General features: G+C 33.2%; 4 protein-coding genes across 6 annotated transcripts; 2 read left to right on the top strand and 2 right to left on the bottom strand.

Moving 5' to 3' along the window:
* Positions 1–30: 30 nt before the first annotated feature.
* Positions 31–9,223, bottom strand: LOC110994286 (L-threonine ammonia-lyase). 3 transcript variants are annotated; one of them, XM_045630240.1, is made up of 9 exons: positions 9,098–9,223; positions 7,218–7,331; positions 6,922–6,992; positions 6,542–6,829; positions 5,785–5,947; positions 4,928–5,083; positions 3,635–3,771; positions 1,834–2,059; positions 31–994 (listed from the first exon to the last, which is right to left on the bottom strand). In XM_045630240.1, exons 1-9 carry the CDS (start codon positions 9,206–9,208, stop codon positions 842–844), a joined length of 1,419 nt encoding a protein of 472 aa, XP_045486196.1. In that variant the 5' UTR covers positions 9,209–9,223; the 3' UTR covers positions 31–841. The 3 variants fall into 3 exon arrangements, with proteins under 3 accessions (XP_045486196.1, XP_022116524.2, XP_022116525.2); XM_022260832.2 differs by lacking the exon at positions 9,098–9,223 and adding an exon at positions 8,117–8,280; XM_022260833.2 differs by lacking the exon at positions 9,098–9,223 and adding an exon at positions 8,110–8,279.
* LOC110994288 (DNA-directed RNA polymerase II subunit RPB3) lies at positions 9,180–10,262 on the top strand. Its single transcript, XM_022260835.2, has one exon. The coding sequence runs from the start codon at positions 9,395–9,397 to the stop codon at positions 10,220–10,222; it is 828 nt and encodes a 275-aa protein (XP_022116527.1). The 5' UTR covers positions 9,180–9,394; the 3' UTR covers positions 10,223–10,262.
* Positions 10,263–10,388: 126 nt separating this feature from the next.
* LOC110994290 lies at positions 10,389–17,616 on the top strand. The gene is made up of 17 exons (XM_022260838.2): positions 10,389–10,494; positions 10,566–10,673; positions 10,763–10,833; positions 10,954–11,241; positions 11,352–11,514; positions 11,613–11,768; positions 11,945–12,081; positions 12,306–12,531; positions 13,917–14,021; positions 14,429–14,499; positions 14,712–14,844; positions 15,079–15,230; positions 15,411–15,573; positions 15,683–15,838; positions 16,067–16,203; positions 16,872–17,097; positions 17,403–17,616. Exons 1-17 carry the CDS (start codon positions 10,447–10,449, stop codon positions 17,526–17,528), a joined length of 2,466 nt encoding a protein of 821 aa, XP_022116530.2. The 5' UTR covers positions 10,389–10,446; the 3' UTR covers positions 17,529–17,616.
* Positions 17,594–18,875, bottom strand: LOC110994289 (40S ribosomal protein S25). The gene is made up of 4 exons (XM_022260836.2): positions 18,784–18,875; positions 18,483–18,575; positions 18,036–18,219; positions 17,594–17,715 (listed from the first exon to the last, which is right to left on the bottom strand). Exons 1-4 carry the CDS (start codon positions 18,784–18,786, stop codon positions 17,636–17,638), a joined length of 360 nt encoding a protein of 119 aa, XP_022116528.1. The 5' UTR covers positions 18,787–18,875; the 3' UTR covers positions 17,594–17,635.
* Positions 18,876–20,979: the final 2,104 nt, after the last annotated feature.

The following is a 20,979-nucleotide window of genomic DNA, read 5'->3' as shown; positions in this document are numbered from 1 at the left end:
TCTGATCATTTACTTAGGTTTTTTTTTAACATCGAGACTTAAGAAATAGAAATATTCTTACCCTAAGTAGTTTATAATAGAGCTGAAATTGATTGTTGTTATCCTGGTGAGAAAGAATGAATGTTTACTTTAATAACTATGAGACGGTTTATTGAACGGCTCTCACCCCTGAAGATATAGGTTCCAGCCCCGACTGTGCATGGACTTACTGTGTAGGTATATGGGAATTTAACACTCAATCGCACGGTGAAGGAAACTAAGAGCAAAACAGTCATCGGCGTACGTTAGACAGAAAAACAAAAAAGATACTAATAGAAATCGTAGGCCCTACAAGTTTTCCACTAGATAGTAAAAATATGAAATAGCTTAGGCCGACAGGCCAATAATTTTTTGAAGTTATACTTCTTTTGGCGCGTTAGGGAAAATTATGAGGATACATTTTTACGATGCACACCGTCTCAAAAAACCGACACCCTGAAGTTAGGATAGTCAACATTTTAGTTTTCTTGTGATATTTAAAAAAACTTTATTTTTTAATGCGTTATCATAATACTTTCAATGACGTAAAACCTTTTTTCTATTGTTAGTGGTCTATTATTTTTTTCTACAAACGTAGAATATGGCAAACGATAAAATTCTCAAAGAGATCTTGTTACGCCAAAGAAGTATATTTCTAACGCGTGTGCATAATTTATTCTAATAAATTGGTCGAAAAAAGATATTGCGAGCTTTTCTTAGAAAAAAAATGACGGTTTTTCATTTTATAGATAAAGATTACCGTGTATGACCGCTACAATAATCTCAAATTTTCTCAAAACTACTAGGGTACTAGGAGAAGTTCCTAATGAGAAACGTCATCTAGTGAATCTGTACTTGGGCGTCGATCTCGGTCTCCAAATTCCCTCGCAAAATACCACTCTTTGTATGTGTTCATTATCATAGTTCGCAGTTGTGCCATGTGATCTGGCCCCCTAGTTTCACATACTACTTTTACCTGAAAAAAAAACAATGTCTCAATGAAATTACATTGAATTACTAATTAATCAATTTTGAAGATATTTGTCCGTTTGCGTACCATCAATACATTTTCTGATATACATATTACAATTAAAGACTAATAATTTTGAATCAAATTCCAAGCAAAGATACTCGAATGATATAGCACTGTCTAACTTATTATCTGTATCAAATATCATAGAAAGTCTAATACTTAAAAACTGAAAATGATTTTAATTTTTTAAGTTTTATAATATAACATACATAGTTCTGCGTTAAGTTCAATATTTCGTTCGTTTTGTACTGTAAGTAAATTTTAATCTTATTTATCGAATATGCAAGTAAATTGAAAAATGGTAAATTCAAAAGTCCATGATGATCAGACGTCCGGGATGGGACTGTCCCTTTTTCCAATTACGAGTCCCTGAAACGAACTGTAGGACACAAAATTGTCCCATTTTCAGAAACTGCGCGATAATTTGACCAGCGGAATATAAAATAAATGTGGCCAGAATTTCATTCATATTTGAAATCGTCGCAAAATTAAAACCATTTACTTACAAACTTTTTATAATTATAACTAAACATTGTGGCTACCTGTATTTTGTGATTCGTAACTTTTAGCCTACTTATCTAAATAAACGACTTTAAAAAAGAGATTTTTCACTAACGATTGATTATATGAGCTAAATTATACCTATATACTTTAAGTCTAGAAGAATAAAAGGTCACTTTAATTGAGGTTCTCGTAAACATTTCCAAAAATTAAGGTGTACCATACATTTATATCTTTTTCATATACTTTACGTACAAGAAGCACAGTATTGTGAAACTCACCCTAACACTAAATATATCCCCATACACCCAAGCGCGTTCCTGCATGATGTCCTTTATTGACACTCCCAACGAAGCCAAAAGCTTGCAAAGCTCTGCGATTCCACCCGGTCGATCACTGACTGTCACTTTAAATTTTACCAACCGCTGCTCAGCTGCCAAACCTCGTTCCAAACAACGACCTAATATTGTTGTATCGATGTTACCACCTGATAGTATGCAAACCACCCTAAAGGAAAATATTTAATACAATTTTATATAGATTAACAAAATTCCGAACCTAACATAGTAACATTAAAATGGATATTAAATCGTTTATTTAAACCAAAACATAGCAATCAAATATACAGTATAAATTTTAATTATTTTTATTATTACGTAAAATACATCAATTGGATTTATTAACGCCATATAGAAATATAAAGTATGAAAAAATACTATCGTAAAGAGACAAAGTTGAGACATTATGGAATGGCGTGTAAAGAGAAGGCTTGCATAAAAGTTCGTTGACTTCCTATTTAAACAGGCATTGTGACACATTTCGGAATCTTTCATTATTTCTCATTCATCAGTTTTACGAGTCATACAGGTGACATATGACATAATAAAATATGTCAAAACTAATCGTGCTCCTTATCTAATCCAGTATTAACATTTAAAAATTAACGTTATTTTACTATATTGCGCATGTCAAGATTTCGCAGAAATGGCGCAAAATACATTATCATTGACAAAACAAGGCTCCAGTTTAATTAAATTAAAAATAGAACAAATTGCCAAAAATATTTTCACAGGTCGAGTAGCAGCTCTCAAATGCACACTGCAATATCACAGGTCAATCAAGGTACCTTTTTATCGCATCGCGGTTTAAAATTAGTCACTGTTTCATTTTTTTAAATTATTAGAATTAACAGATCATTATAGGTCAGATCTCATTATCAATAAAATATTAATTATTAAATATCGGACTTGTGTTTCGCAATATATTGTGTTATCGTGTGAGGAGTACGTTCGCGTGATAGATAATTATATAGGATGAGAAGCACATAAAAATAGGATGACACTATATATATGATAATAATTAATATTAAAAAAAAGATAATTAGTCTTAATCACTTGAAACTATATAAAGTTCGAACTGATAGTGAGTGATAAAACCTTCGAGTCTAATGACACCGGGTCACACTTAAATTCAAAGTTTTATGTCGTAAACTTGTAACCTTATATATAAATTGGAATAGTTATTGAAATTATTAGAATTTTTTATTTTAGAGGCTTAGCAACCGTAAGGCTGCATATAAATCGTACTTAGTTACTTTTTCTGTTTATAAAATGTAATACGTTGAATGTACAGTAGCCATACTTAGCGTTAAATCACGAGACTCAGGGTCTGTTTCACATTGTATGGATAAAGTACCAAATAGCTATGCAACACATAAATTATTCGGAAGATAAAAGTTCCGAAGAAATTTCGCGCTGCCAGACAGTCGTGAAACGCAACAATCGTGTTTATCCTACCAATAAGTAATAAATAGCTTAGGCAGGCGTAAAATCTAACTCCAAAGTAATATTTAGAAGGGCAAAAGAATATTTCAGTTATACATAACATGCTGTAACTTATTGAATAACCACATTATTTCCAAAAACGAAATTTAAAGATCTACCTAGTTGCATTTTTAAAATTTTAACTCTTGATGATGAAAAGAAACAAATGTATCGAAACGGTGTAAATAAACTGTTAACGAGCCATATTAAAATTCAGCGAATTCGAGGGAAAGTTTTATGTGCATAAACGGTGACTCACTTCTTGCCGGTAAGTTCTGGTACAAAACCAGCCATGATGGCTGCTACTCCCACTGCACCACCACCTTCAACAACATACTTCTCTTGTTCCACTAGCCGCAGTATGGCTCTGGCTAGCCAGTCTTCGTTCACAGTAATCTTGAAACACATTTTTTAGCTTCAATAAATAGCTTTTATAAATTTGTAGAATATGGTTTATGTGTGTGATTTTAATAAGCAGCGTTGGCCGCGTGACTTTTGCGTACAACTCTCATCTCTAAGGTCGTTTTTCGATCTCCGTCTATGCACCAATGCATTTTATATCTGTGAGCGCATCTAACACGTAAAGTAATTGACAATGGACAATGTCTCAAATTCAAAAATCGATGATATGTTAATGTTATGTTTCATGGCTAATCACTTTCTTATCTATGAAATAAACATAATCAATAAATGGTTTATTGTCATTCTGAGTTCGTTCAATACTGTAATAATTGGTTCATATATAATAATGGCGAATAGAAGTTACCGCCTCATAAAATTTACAAACTAACCATAAAGTCTTTCTGCAAAAGTTGATAGAGCAGCAAAACAGCCCTGTTTCTCCCTAGAAGACGCGTACACGTTTGTAAATTTGTTCGCATAAAGTCATAGACGTCTTTGGCAGACATTCTCTTTATGACTATGTTCAGTCTTTAGTTTCTTTCAAAATACAAAATTTCAAGCAAATTTTGGTATTCATTATATAAATGTATGCGAACTTTATTTTATCTAGTTGGTTAGTTCCTGATAGTGGAATTTAATTTGTGGACAAATTTTGCAAAAGTATGATTATCAGATTTTTAAGTTCAAAGTTAGTGTAAGCCATCTTAAAAATATCAACACTTTGATTGTAATTATCTACAATTATAATAATAATATTATGAGGAATAACGCGCAATAAACGCCTTTAAATGCGCATAAGATTATATGATTAAATTTATATTGAATATAAACATAAAACTTTGTAATAATTTCCCGTATCATTTAATAAACGAGTTTCTAATACGATAGCGGGTCTTAACTGCCGCCAAGTGACTTTGTAAGTATGTAGACCTTTTATTAAATCTAGCTGCCTTAATTTTAACAAGACACGCAATGTAGGTCTCTGATGCCCATAGATAGTTATCTTACCAAATCGCAGGGTTAAAAAAAATTACAATTTTCAGTCTCAAGTCTTAAATGAGAACAGAACAGATTATATGTATAAATATGTGAACTGCATTTGTTTCTTTTCTTGATATACAAAATTATTGATGTACCTATATGTACTTACCATTTTATCGATAAGTGATTTGACAGTGAAAAAGGCGTTAAACCCAACGGTCGGTACGGCAAGACCATCTGCCAGCGTTGATCGGATCTCCACACATTTTGGGGATTCATGCCGCATCGCCTCCTCCATACTAGGGCACTTTTCTGTTTCCACACCCTAAAAAAATAGATCTTTACGTCACGTTTAATAAAATTTTACAACTGACACGAAAAATGTTAAATAACCGCAACAGATTAATTTTATCTTTTAATTTTTTAAAAGCGCTTTTGATGCAGTTGCAATTGTATTTTTTATGTTATAGGAGCTTAACGGGCACACCTGATGTTAAGTGATACCGCCGCCCATAGACAGAAGCAATTATTATTGCCAGAAGGCTCGCAAGTGAAGGACCCTAAGACGAATTGATTCGGAAACACTTCAGTGGCCAGCTGGTTTCATATAGTTGTGGTCCGTGGCAAAAAGTGCCTTAGAAAACGCTCAGTTGTGGAGCAATGGACGTTGAAATGTTACTTTATGATATTTTGTATTTTGCCTTGACGTTCAATAATAAAACGCAACTGCAGGTGTTACACCGAACAACTCCTATGAACACTCTCCATGGTAAATGCGGTAGAAGATGCAGAGAGACTCAACAACTCTACGCAACGCCAAGGGATCAAGCCGCACGGAAAGTGATTAGTATATGACGGAGTAAATTATATACTGTAATTAACCTATGACATGCTAATTATTTTACTCAATAAATATTGTCTTAACTACGCAGTTAGGAAGCGAATAAAGGAGCGAATACTCGAGCACAGAAATGATATAAATAAATCAGATTAAAACATATTATACCGACACGAGCACATACTAACATATATAAGAACATGTGGTTTAAGATGTTTTACAGCAGTAGCAACTCCCGCCAGTAAGCCTCCACCCCCAACGGGAACCAAGATGGCGTCGACATCTGAGACTTGTTCAAGTATTTCTAACCCCACTGTCCCCTGGCCAGCCATTATGTGGGGATGGTCGTATCTGTGGATTACCTTAATATTGAATTATACACGATTTTGGTGATTACATAGACATGCAAGACCTAGCATCGAATTTGAAAGAGTCTTTGTGCAAGAGGAAATATAATTTCACACGTTTTAAGACAAAATTAGTGTATAAATTATTAATGTTCAATAAAAATTTTAAAAGTCTACTATGTAAGCAAGTTTTATTACTTATTAATTTTTTTAATTTATTTCATAACCGTGGATACAGAGTCCTTTTATTATAAGAGTCTTATTAAATTATTATTCTTTATTATATTATTCTTATTACTTAATAATTTATCGGGTTTCCACATTCCTTAATTTAGATATCCTCTACTATCTACTACAAAATTTATAGTAAATAAAACTAATCGTGGTAGTCTTCACTGCTTTTTTAAAGGTTCTAAAAATGATTATAATTATGAGATATATCAAAATATGAAACAGTTTAGAAAAAAACATAGCTCTTCAGATGAAAGTAAATTTTAAGGTTGTACCCACAGGTTTTACGATTTAAGTTCTGATAAACATGTTTTATAAGTTATATTAAATGCCTTATGCCAGGGTTATTTATGAACCACTCACTTACCCATTAATGTATGTAAGCCCTTTCTCTTTTGCCAGCGTCATTGCGTGGTATTTAGCTTCCTTCATGTCATGGCCATGTACGACTACTTTCGCGCCGTACGACCGACAATTCTCAATCTTCATAATGGGCGCAACGTTTGGCATCACCACCGTGGTGGGTATGTTCAACTGTTGGGCATGGTAGCTTAATCCTTGGGAGTGATTTCCAAGGGATGCGGAAATCACACCACGAGTTTTGGCTTCCGGCGGAAGTAAGAGCAATGCGTTACGAGCACCGCGTTCTTTAAAGCTAAAATTGTAAAGATAATTTAACCTATAATTTAAATACATTCAATTTACTGTTTAAATATAATTATTATAAATTAATTATATATTGATTACCTCCCAGTGTACTGCAGAAAGTCATTTTTGAGGAATATGTCCATACCATATATGTTTGACATGTGAGATTTCTATAACAAAACAGTTAATATATAAAATCACGTAATCCCCATTAGAGGTTGGACAAATCTCTGCATGTTTATGGATGTTAGGGCGAGACATAAATCGTCCAATAAAGTGTAAAATTCGCAGATAATAGCAAACACATTGTTTATATTCAAAAAGCGGACGATTAGTAACGTTTGCAATATTTTTAAGAGAATTATTATTTGAATACCATGAAAAAAAACACTCACCACGCATGGCGTCTTAACAATCCCACTTTGAATTCTGAACGCAGCCGCTGATACATCCTCAAAGGATATTTTTTGAGGATTATCCTGATCGCACATAGGATCAAACTCTATCGTCTGAAAAACCATTTTGTATTAACACTACGACCACAGCTGTGACTGTGAGTATTAGCACTTATATTTAATGATGACAAAGATCAAAGGTGTCGGAAATGTATTAATGATAGCAGATGTCTCACTTTACAAATAACGATCATAATTATTATTAATATAAGTATATTGACTTGTTGGCCTAATGATTACCTAAGGTCAATACATATGACAAGAACTTAGTTTGTATACGCTTTCATTTTAATGAAGATGTAGGTTTAAAGTTGACCGTTTCTATGCGGATCTATCCTTGCTGCCTTCCTCGGCCCTTCTATAGCGAATTGGAGGTCTAATAAAAAAGGCTCAAGTAAGTCTTACTTGGTCATAAATATTTTCTTAAATCATCTATACTTAAATTATAGAGGTTATGGTAATTGGCTCTGTGGGGTAATACGAAACGAATTTGAAATTTCCAATACATAGGCAAGTTATTGAAAGGTATCAAAGACAATATATTTAACCGAAAAATGATTAAAGACGAGTTATACTGAGAAAACACGGCCGAACGAAATGTTTTTTTACGTGCTTTAACGTCGAAAGAGCTTGATAATACCTACGAAAAAGTCGTAGTCTCTCTAGCCAAATTTATAAGATTGTATTTTTCTTCTATAGTTCTAACACAGATTGACTTTAAAAAAAAGTAATACTAAAAAAATAAAATGTTTTTATGGCATACGTGATTTTATTATAACCATCTCATTTATTGAATGATCAGTATGTAATAATATTATATTGTAATAAATACTTCTTACTGGCTCGAAGCAGTCATAGCGTTCCATATTTAGTAGTTGCGAAAAGCGGTAAATTAAAACACAATTTCGAGATATTATTATCAAATGACCGGTCAGTACAGTTCCCTAATCACAACTGAATGTCCTTCACTCAATTTTTATTTATTTTATTAACTGGTTGAAATAGATGCGAAATGTGTAGGTTCCAATAATAATAATATAAGATAATATAAAAACTCAATCATTTGTAAAGACCTGACTCCAAGATAACCATAATTTTACCAAATACAATGTGTATAAATAATGTCATTATACTCCATGAGCTCTTACTGCGAGCCTATAGACAACTAATACTAACGTACCGTAATAATAAATCGTAATCAATCACATTAGATTGATTAATATATAAAATAATTAATCAATCACATTAAGCTATTATGTCTTAATATATATTTATTTAATATAAAACTATCCTCTTGAAATATTTTTAACGTAAAGTTAACTGGTGATTTTGCTTTAATGATGGGTAATAAGTAATGTTTGCGGTAGATTTTTTTCTCTCTTCCTTAATTCACTTAAAAAAGACAATATTCTCGCCATTAAAATTAAATCTTATCTTAATATATATAAATTACGTGTCACGTTGTTTGTCCGCCATGGACTCTTAAACTACCGAACCGATATCAATCAAATTTGCACACCTGTGCAGTTTGATCTAACTTAGATAGAGGAAAAAGTGCACTTCTGCAGGCCCGCATCAATCAAGCTATCTATCTTCCTTTCACATAAGATTTCCTACCGTTTCCTTTGAATAGTTTACTACTATGTAATACAACAATACCTTAGACACAGCATCTTTATGCTTCATGACATCTTTAAGAAGGTTATTACATGGTCGCAATAATTAACATCACTGCATACACAAATTCAAGTCCTACAATTTATTTCACAATTCCAGTAGGTATTTGCCTTATTTCTAAATAACATACAGTATATAATTACCTTTATAAGGATCTGTGAAGTCTGTGACCATATAATCTGACCGTCTGCACTTTTACTGAAATCTGTACTCTGTAGTAAATTGTCAACAGTCATCCGTATGTAGATCGTCATATCTTGATGTGTGTGTTTATACTTTAAAAATTATAATTTAATAGCAAAATGCGTAAACATTAAAATATTGAAATTATATTTTATAACCCCAAATATAAAAACTGCAATTTATTATTGCATATATAACGCGATTTCCCTTAATTTCAAATTTGTTGATACTTGATGTTTTTTGATAAGTTTTGAAAAATGCCGTACGCTAATCAACCATCTGTCCATATTACTGAGCTTACTGATGATAACGTAAAGTTTGTTGTTGAAGATACAGAATTAAGTGTAGCAAATAGTATGCGTCGTGTATTTATCGCGGAAACTCCAACGATGGCTATAGACTGGGTGCAATTGGAGGCTAATTCCACCGTCTTAAGTGACGAATTTCTTGCTCATCGCATCGGTCTTATTCCTCTTATATCCGATGATGTAGTTGATAAAATAAGATATTCCAGAGATTGCATGTGTGCAGATTTTTGTTCAGATTGTAGTGTAGAGTTTACTTTAGACGTTAAGTGCTCGGATGAGCAGACAAGGCATGTCACTACAGCAGATCTTAAGTCAAGTGATCCTAGAGTAGTGCCTGTGACATCTCGCCATAGGGATGAGGATCAAGCAGATTATGGTGAGATGGATGAAATTCTTATCATAAAATTAAGAAAAGGGCAGGAACTTAAATTGCGAGCATATGCAAAGAAAGGTTTTGGGAAAGAACATGCTAAATGGAACCCAACAGCAGGTGTATCATTTGAATATGACCCTGATAATTCAATGAGGCATACATTGTTCCCAAAACCAGATGAATGGCCTAAAAGTGAGCATACAGAATTAGATGAAGACCAATATGAAGCGGAGTTCAATTGGGAAGCTAAGCCAAATAAATTCTTTTATAATGTTGAATCAGCAGGAGCCCTCAAACCTGAAAATATTGTTTTAATGGGTATAGTGGTTTTGAAAAATAAACTATTGAATTTACAAGTACAGTTGTCTCAAGAAGCTCAGAATGATGCTTTAGCGATTAATTGAATGATTATGAAACTCCTGAGAAATATACTATTAAAATAATTATACTTGTTTAATTTCACTAAATAGTAATTATAGTATGACTTATTTTTTATTAAAAATTACTATAATGTGCATCAAAATAGTCTGTGGATTATTTTATTCTTATTCCATAGACATTGACAATTAAAAATTTAGCTCACAAAAGATAAATTTAAAATGTATTAAATATTAATATTAAACTAAAAATGCTTTGTCAAGGAAGATCAAGTCCCATAAAAGAAAAATATGCCATGGTAAGTATATTATGGAAAAAGATTATAATCACTGTAATTCAGATCATAAAAATAGTAAATATATATTTTAGGAACAAAATCTTATTCATGGGTCAATTAGTAATATAAAACTAAAACTTGAAGATATACAAGATGCTCATAACAAGATAAAAAATCAAATTACCTCTACCCCTCTACTTGTAAGTTATATAATTATACAGATATTACTGATATACTTAATACATCGCATGATATAATATATAAACTTTAGCATAAAATAATGTTTTAGGAAGCGAAATATATTGGGAAGAATTTTTGTAAAGTTATGTTCAAATGTGAAAACTTACAAAAAACTGGAAGGTATGTATTATGTTGTTTTGAATGATTATGGTTCTATTATAACTATATTTCTAATTTGTATAATGCAATGAAAAAGAATTTTTTCTAAAGTTCCTAATTAACTATATTGTACTTACACAGTTTTAAAGCCAGAGGAGTTTGTAACTTAATTGCAAATATGGAAACTTCTGAGAGGAGCAAAGGTATTACTGTATCAGGAGGACGTAATTTTCTAGCTGCTATCAGCTATTACGGATTGCAAAACTCGATTCCTATTAATATAGTTATACCAAAGGATGCTCCTCTAGCTGACAGGCAGAGATACAGGGAGAGTTCAGCTATTGTAAAGTGCCTTGGTTGTGATGCAACTGAAGCAGGTTTACATGCTCTGACTTTCAGCAGAGATGTTGGCTCCACGTTCGTGAGAAGGTAAGTCCATAGTGTTAGTAAAAAATTTAAAGAAATAATAATATTACACCTTGATTTATTTACCTAATGTAATGCGGTGTACAAAAGTATTTTATTTATACTTTTTTTAGTACCGATAAATTGGAATTATTAGCGGGATACGGCACTGTTGGACTAGAGATCCTCACTCAAGTTGACCAACTAGATGCAGTACTATGCCCAGTGGGTAGTGGAGGACTTGTTGCAAGTGTTCTACTTGCAATTAAAACACTCAAACCAAATTGTTTAATTTATGTAAGTATATGAATTTTTAAAGGCCTAGGTGAGGATTTATCATTCTTCACTAAGTTTTGTAACCACAAAAAAAATGTTAAACATTATTTTATTTTAAGGGTGTTGAATGTTCATTGTCGCCAACCGTGACTAAAGCCTTGCAGGAAAAGAAGCCTGTTCTGATACAGACGAAACCTAATATTGCAGATAGCTTGTCTGAAATGATTACGGGCACCAACTCATACAACATCATACGTGGTTACCTTGACAAAATGGTGGGTAATATCTAAATAGCTTTTTATTTTTTGGAGAACTCTACGTCGATATTTAATGCACAAAAACTAAACATATCTATTGTAATGACACTTAACTTTTAGTCAAACAACAATTCTAATTTAACGAATTTATTGCAACAGTTTTTATTATATCTATTAGATTACTAATTTTGTAGATAACTGTTGATGACACTTGGATTTCGCGGGCCATGGTGAAATTGTTTGAACGCGAGAAAATGTTTGTAGAGGGTGCTGCTGCATGTCCGGTTGCAGCCATACTAGCGGGAAAAGTGCCGGAACTTCGTGGGAAAAAGTTTGTATTACCAGATGAAATATAAACATTATGTTATTATTTTTTTACCAATATAATAATTTAGAATGATATCGCAGTACCTAAAACGACGACGACGACGCCGCAGCTTATGATTCGTTCAACGTGTTATATAGTTCACTCGTAATGATTTATATTAATAATTATGATCTATTTGTTTGATTTGGAACCCCTAATACGTTTTGATGAAGAAAACTTAATTCCAGTGTCGTGGTTATATTATCTGGTGGCAACATTAACAGCAATCGCATCGCGCGGGTAATTGAGCGTGGCTTGGTGGCAGAAGGCAGATTATTAAATTTAACAGTTACAATAAACGATTCGCCCGGTTCAATCGCAAAGCTGATTGGTAGATTAACAGATGCAGGCGCTGATATAAGAAGTATTTCCGAAACAAAATCGCCACAAAGAGATCTGTCAATAAAGGTAAAAGTTTATTTCACAAATCGGCTTACTTAGACCAAAATATGTAAATAATGATCAAGATTATTAATTAAAATACCACCCCCGGTTTGAGCATAATTTATTGAAAATGTGTGGTTGATATTCTATTGCTATTTTACACGTATCTATTTTCAGGTTAATTTATTGCTTGAGGTCCACGATTTCAGTCGTGGTGAAGAAATTCAACAAAAATTAGCAAAAGATTACACAGTTTCCGAAATGAATTCCATCTAAAGTATATGTTATTTTGAATTACACATGTATAAATATTAAAGTTTTTGAAGTCAAAGTAATTACTTGTTTGTTTTTTTATATATCCTAGATATAATAATACATAATATACGGGCTTTTCGGTAGTTAAAACATCATTAAATATTTATTTACACAGCATTACTCTATATTGAAAGTTATCATAAATGCGAGAAAACTTCACAATAACACCTATATAAAATCTTATAAAAGCATACTTTGTATTTAGTTCTAAATATGAAACCAATTAAATAAGTAAGACGTATTGAATAATTGTGTCCCACGTAAATATTTTGTACTAAAACCAAATTACGCTCTGTTTAATAATAAGTAATAATTTGCTATTTAAAGTAGCCATAATAATTATTGTAATTGTCGCTCATGCATTTATAAAATGATTTATACTTTCCAAACGAATAAAATCGGGATTGGTTGTAGAGGGTAGATAAAGTGAAGGAGTGTATGTTTTTTTTGTATGCTGTGTAAAAAAAATGATGTGAAGGTAAGGTAAATGAACAAATAAAGATAATAAATTCTTAGATAAAATCTTGAGTTATTAAGAGTAACTCTTATGTCTAGTGTGACTCTAAATATTATTGTTTATCTAATATATTATGTCAAAGCCATGTCAAAACTTAAATCACCAAATTTTTGTTATAATTTTTCCAACATTTTAGTATTTGTAAATTATAGTTTATTTCACAAGAATTGTAGGTCTTAATAGTAAATTGTTTAATCTAAAATGGTAAGTTAATTTACATTTTTATACAATAGTTTTTATGTTCAGTTACTCATAATCTGTCAGAGTATTCTCACTTCTTCGCAAAACTGGCGGCGATTCAAAATATAATCACCGGATTACTCCAAAAAGCCTTTTTTTACCTAGTCCCTGAACTTCTTATCTTAATCAAAGCGCTCAATACCTACCTATTATTTATATATAAATATCGCCCTAATATGTTTATCATGTACCTACATTTTAATTATGTATTAACTTCTTAAGTGTTGTATTCCTTTGATATGGTTAATGTGCCAAACAATTCAATAATACTAAACGGAGCTGGGAATATAACCACTCGATGACGACAATGAGAGTCGTTAATTAGACATAATATTGACTATAGGACGACCGTGATGGGGACTTGGAACAACCTCGAATTCTGTCATTTCACGAAATAAAAGAAGCCGCTGATAGAATTGACGATGGAATTATTCATACGCCCCTCTGCGTAAGTTATTTTTTTTTTAGGTAACAGCACTTTGTTTAAACATTTAAATAATAAAAAAATATCAAAATCGGTAGTAGTTCAGGTAATATGCCTTGTCTCTTATGCGGTAACGCAGGGGACTTAATATAATGTCTGACCAACGATAGCTTATTGCCGTAAGATAACCCGAAATAAAAAATTATGTTATTTTTATATTATAGAAGTGATACTGCCTCCCATGGGCACTGAATGCCAAAGGGCTCGCCAGTGCATTGCCGGCTTTTTAAGAATTACTACGCTCTTTTCTTGAAGGCCCCAGTCGAATTGTTTCGGAAATAGGTACTTTAGTGGGCAGCTGGTTCCAAAAAGCGGTGGTGCGCGGCAAAAATTGTCTTGTTATTTTATTTACTTATGGAATATTTTTACAGGAGGCAAAAATAAGCAAACAAATGGACTATAATATATATTTCAAATGCGAAAATTTGCAATACACCGGCAGGTAACGAAGGATTACTAAAATTTATGAAAATATATTTTATATAATCGAAACATATCTGATTAATTATTCAGCTTATGTATCAATATTTTTAGGTTTACTCAGAATTATTTTATTGTTATAAAAAATACGATATTTTGATTTGACCTTTATATGATCAAATGTTCATCCAAAGGTCAATTATGGTTTTCAAAAAAAAATATGTTTATGTGTAGCTGTGCGGAACGTGGTATTCGCAATGCATTTGTGGCGAAGGCGGAAGAAATGCGTGAAAGAGGCGTGATTGTGCCATCAAGCGGTAACATGGGCTTGGCCGCCGCTTACCACAGTACTCCTTTAGGGATTCCGGTAAAACTGGGCTTTTTTAAATAATTACAATAAAACATCTGCCCCACCTGAAATCTTACCCATCCTAAGTCAGTTATTTAAATATTAAATATTTTCGATGCGCCGTATCTTTAATTCCTGTGTCAGTCAGGCCTGCCTGTGGGTGGGCTCTTGCTGTAAATTCATTTCCTCGGTCATTGATAGAACGGTCTGAAATTCATTTTTTATAGCGGTGTCATTTGAATAACATCACAGGTTACCGTAGTATTCCCAGAAAGAGTAGCTCCCGCGCTTTCTCTTCGCTGTTCAGAACACGGTGCGGACGTGGTACACCAAGGAGAAAATATAGAAGGCGCTAATTACTATGCCCAAAAAGCTGCCAGAGATAGCCAACAAATATTATTATGGTAATGTAAAATTTGCTGATGAAACAAATCTCACTCGCACCTACTTTTATTAAAATCATTTATTAAATGTAGGTAGGTTATTAATCAAATCACCAAATGATTATTAGGTATACATCGATGCCTTTGTCCTTTTTGATTTGGCCAATTAAACCGAACGGCAGCGTGGAATATAATTCACAGCTCAGACGATCCTTTGGTGATGGCGGGTCTTGGTACCATTGGGGTGGAGATCATAACTCAGCTGCCAGAAACAGATGCTGTGATAGTACCGGTAGCTACTGGAGCCTTGTTGGCGGCTGTTCTTGTCGCTTGCAAAAAGCTTAAATGTTCATGTCTAGTCTATGTAAGGACATTTTGCTTATTGTAATAAAATATAACAGTACTTTTTGGTGCATTTTGAAAAACCGCCTTTTGTTAATCTACGAAGTAACGAGTAGTGTTGCAATTTATAGGGTGTGGAATGCGCTAAGGTTCCAAAAATGATGAAAGCATTACAAGCTGGAAGGCCAGAGAGCACTCCAATTGTAGCCAACTTGGCACAAAACCTTAATGCAGCCATTGTAGGGACTAATGCATTTGCTACGATTAAAGGGCGGTTGGACAGAATGGTACGTTTTATAAAGTAGGTTATTTCAGTGAATCTACGCAATTTTTAACAGAATCTTTATTCGTATTCTTGGGATGTTTTAATTGACCTTGGTAACATGGGGTAAGAAGTTACAGTATGACATAAGAATGGTTTCCTGATCGACCATTACGTCGGACGTTCACTATATAATTAGTTGCTACTCGAAGCTCTTATCCTCATTTCATTAAATCGAATTTTAAAATTACAGCTATTAGTCGACGAATGTTACATAGCTAAAGCTATAGTAAGTATGGTGGAACGCGAACGGTTAGTAGCAGATGGCGCTGGAGTTTGTTCTCTAGCTGCTATCATGCAGGGGTTGGTCCCGGAGTTGAGAGGAAAGAGGTGCCAAAAATCCATATTAATACCAGAGGATTTAGATTTAACTACAAAAAATAGTACAGTAGGACTGATTCATAGCTAAAGAAGTAGGGAGTGGGGGAAATTTTGCGCATCGTATCGCAGCGCATCACTCTACCGTCTACCCATCCCAGTGATAACTTAACTAAAAATCGCTTCTGCGATGGAAGGAAATTTGTTCAAGATGATTGAACAAATCTTTACACATTTAAGATTTAGAAGATAGATAAATATGCAACCAATAAAAACTTTATATACATATAAAATATATTGCCATTTAATGGCCACTAATATAGATTTGTTATATAGTAGATACATTGAAATGTTACATTTTTTAGGCCTAACCTTGCGTTTTTTAGAGGACACAATTTTATTTTTTTGATGTGTAGGGGGGTCAGTGTAAAGCTAAAACCAAGTTTGTGGGGTCGCCACCCTTGTCCCACGGCCGCCATCTTGAAAATAGGGGTTGAAATGGTATTTACGATATATCATCTCTTAAACTATTTATTTGATAAAAAAAATAAAATTGCGTCCTCAATGGACTAATAGTACTTCGACCTTTTAATTTATTTTTATATTTTATTTAATAAAAAATTTAATTGAGATTAAAGGCAACCCCACTAAATTAATTGTAATCTTCGTTATTTTTTTAGAGTTGTATGCGTAATAAGTAGCGGGAATATTGATTCGGGGCGTTTAGCGCGCACTATTCAGCGCGGTTTGGGTGCGACCGGCCGTTTACTTCGGTTTGGAGTTGCTGTACCGGACCATCCCTCTGGTTTGGAACAACTGGCAAAGACAATCGCTGACGAACAGGCTGTTATGAAAAGCCTCGTTACAGAGCAGATGTGGGTTCATAGCGATGTTCTTGTTACTTGGGTGAGTGTTTACTTTCAAACCTATCAAGTCTTTTATAGGTACTGGCCACAAGTTGGCCCTTTGACCTTATTGATTTGGAAGGATTTTTTCAAAATGTAATAAGCTTTTTAATTTATAAGTTTAACTGTATATTTGAAACAATAATCAATTATAAAATCTAGCTTCAAGAGCTTCTAAATCTTTTGTTCTGTATGAAGTTTGACAAATTTAACATGGCTAGATTGACTTGTATTACAAATTAGAATCTTAGAGATATTATATTTTGATATATCAAATATGTAGTTTAAAATCAACCTTTCTTTCAGGCAAACATTGTTGTTGAAACAGCTGATGAAGGACATTCAGCGAGTTTAAAGGATAAACTACGTGAACTATACCCATCTACGAAATTTGCTATGGATCTTGATAAACACAAAGTAAATATACGATAGATATACATACATTTATTGTATTGTTATGAAATTCAGAGGTATTAATATTAAATAAAAAGAATTGATTTGCAGATTTTTTTTTGTTTATTTTATAACCTATACATAACTTAAGCCACAGGGTCGTCACCCTTAGTTGCTCTGGTGTAAATCACCTGCCCATGGTGTTGAACTACCTGCTTGATTAATCCTGAAACAAAGGACCCTGACTGTACTGGAAGCTTTCACCATTTTAAGTTTCACTTAAATGAACAAGAAATCAGACTCAATATATCAGTTTTTAACTGTCATGGTATTTCCAGATTAAAAGGATCATCATAATAGTATGGAACAAATTGTGCTGTCTTTAAAAATATATATTGGATATCATTTAAATCATACTTAGTATGAAACTGAAGATTTTATGCAAGTAATTCTATATTCAAACTCAACTTAAGAATCTGTATATATTTTTAGGGAAAAAAACGCTTATTTTAAGATATATAAGTAATAAGATAACAAATTAAATACCTTTTTCTCTAAGTTCAATGAGTGCTCTCCTGGCAAGGGATCCTCGGACCTTTAACCTTTCAGAGACAACTGCGGGGGTGATGAGCTTGTACTGTGGGACTTCCTTGTAAAGCTTCTCATATGTGGGCTTGTCAAATAACACCTGGTTGTTCAACTTGTCACGGACTTTTCCTTTGGACCACTTCTGCAATGCAAATTAAATATATGTGAGAGGATATTCCATAAAAACATGTAGACCACATGAAAATGTAACTGGAACATAATAATGCATAGAACAACACGAGTTACCGTGGTAAATAATATTTTGGATACCGAGATATACTGTCATAAATGTACATCAGTTTTATTTAGTCTGGCTACTCCAATTTTCAATAATTAAAAGATTTCAGTATATAGAAATTCTACATGCCACATAACCTAACTCCTTAGTTTGTTATTGTTCCATACCTTCTTCTTGGCCTTGCCACCTCCTGATCCTTCCTTCTTTTTCTGAGTTTTTTGCGGCTGTTTTGCCGAAGATTTCGTGTCCTTCTTGGGCGGCTGTAAAGTTCAACATTAAAATGAGTCATGTTGTAGCCACGCGGTTAAGATATCCGTTAATATTAAAATTTTAAAGCGGATCATTTAAACGACTATTAAAATAATTATATATTTGCTTCTGTGCAAAATTCACTAAGAAAAACAAAAGCATAGCACTGCATTATACAAAAACTAATAAAAATTTGTACAACTTCGCGTTAACACTCACCATCTTGAAATCGGAAAGAGTTACAAATCAGTGTTGCCAAGCGTTCCTTTCTATTTTTCCCAAAAACGTACAAAAGGAATCTGACGTTTTTATACATCGAATTTTTAATTATTGTTAGGGGGCGAAAAAAGTTTTTTTTTATACTAATTAAATAATTAATTGTACGATATTATTCAAATGCTTGTAATATCAAGCATAAAAATAGAAAAAAGTCATAACAATGTATCAAAATGTAATAAAACAAAATATATTTCGCTTTAAAACTTGTAGATATTATTCAACATTTTAATGATTGTAATGCCATTCTGTTTTATGCGTTTCTTGAATAGTTCCTATTTACAATAAACACCCTTAGTTATGCGACTATATCCCACTACTGGCAATCTCTCTACAGATAGCACCATAGTAGACTTAAGTAGAGCTAGCTCTAGAATTCAACAGAAGCGCACCGATAATAAAAATACATTACTATATGTTAAAATATTATATTTATATTATTAAATAGATTGTCTCCAATTTTAAATTGTTTGTCGGTAATATTTCTACACCTGTATGGGTGTCCAGTGGCAGATTTCAAACTTTGAAAGTTTGAACATAGTTTCTGAACGCAACACGTTAGAAGGGCGCGGGAAACGTCTTTAAAAGCACAAACGCTGCGGATATTCTTTTTTTAATTTTTTGGTAGTCAGTAGTCACTAGTCAATAGCCATAGAGTAACTTCTTATATATGAAAATGTCAATAGCCATGGAACAGTGGAGCGGAGAGCACCGCGCGTTTGCCGTCGAGGCGTACATTTCGAGTGGATTTTCGCTGACTGAAGCACGCCGTCGATTTAATAATCGTTACGGTATTCGTCGATTACGTGATGGACCATCGATCAACCTCATTCAGTCGTGGGTAGAAAATTTCAGAGCTACAGGATCAACATTAATAGACCCAGGCCAGGACCTATACCATCGGTAGCCACGGATGAAAATGTCGAGCATGTTATGGTTTCTGTCGTTGAAAATCCCCGAGTATCACTGCGTGCACGTTCATCGATACTGGAAATTCCGAAATCAACTTTGCCGGTTATAATGCGAAAAAAACTCAAGTTTCATCCTTATAAAATTCAAATCGTGCAAGATTTATACGATTCTGACTTTGAATTAAGAAAAACTTACGCAGAGGTAATGTTGTTGAGATTTCCTGCTGCTACTCGGATGAGCAACATATTCATTAGTGACGAAGCTCACTTTCATATCGGAGGATATGTAAATAAGCAGAATTTCGGTTACTGGGTTGTCCGCAACCCAAGATAAATGCATCGAGGCCCTATGATTGCAGATGCAGACATGGCACACCAGACTGTTACTTTCTTTTCTTTGAAAATGAACTTGGCCAAACTAACTGTACATTCGGAGAGATATGCCCAGATGTTAAATGACTTTTTCAGACTAGAACTTCAGAATAGTCCATCCTTCAACCGAAACACATGGTTCCAGTAGGACGGGGCCACAGCTCATACTGCTAATGTGTCCATGAATGCAGTGCGGCAGTTATTCCCTGAAAAAAACATATCCCGAAACGGTACCATACCGTGGCCACCTAGGTCACCTGATTTAAGCCCATGTGACTTTTTCTTATGGGGATACTTAAAATCCGTGGTTTACAAGACAAATCCGAGCACTGTGACACAACTTAAAGAAAATATTTGAGCCGAAGTCAGCAGAATTCCCCAGTCGCTCTGTAAACGCGTTTCTGAAAACATGCGTGCTAGACTCGAGGGCCGGCATTTGGAGAACGTGCCTTTTAAAAAATAAAATCCGCGTTCATTGTTATTAAATTAAAATAAACCTACTTTGGATTAGCTGTAGTTTTTATTTTTAATTTTCCAAACATTGAAATCTGCCACTGGACACCCTGTATAATTAAATAAAAATAATTACTTCAATAAATTTATGTATTGCGTTATATAAAACTATAGTATCCATCTAGACTAAAACCATTTAATGTTTTTAAATTATTTCTTTGTCAGGACATCCTAAGTAATGTTAGAAGCATTTTCTACTTATTTATGCTAATGCAAAATATGATTTCTTGTTTATTAAGCTAACTAACATAATTAAGTATGATGATATTACCTACAAATAAAATGTATATTTTACAAAGAATATATATAAGTTATAGTTTACCATAAATAAAGTTGTTTTTAT

This window comes from Pieris rapae, chromosome 11 (assembly GCF_905147795.1).
Source record: "Pieris rapae chromosome 11, ilPieRapa1.1, whole genome shotgun sequence".
Taxonomy (NCBI): domain Eukaryota; kingdom Metazoa; phylum Arthropoda; class Insecta; order Lepidoptera; family Pieridae; genus Pieris; species Pieris rapae.
This window is presented reverse-complemented; position numbering and strand designations above follow the sequence as displayed.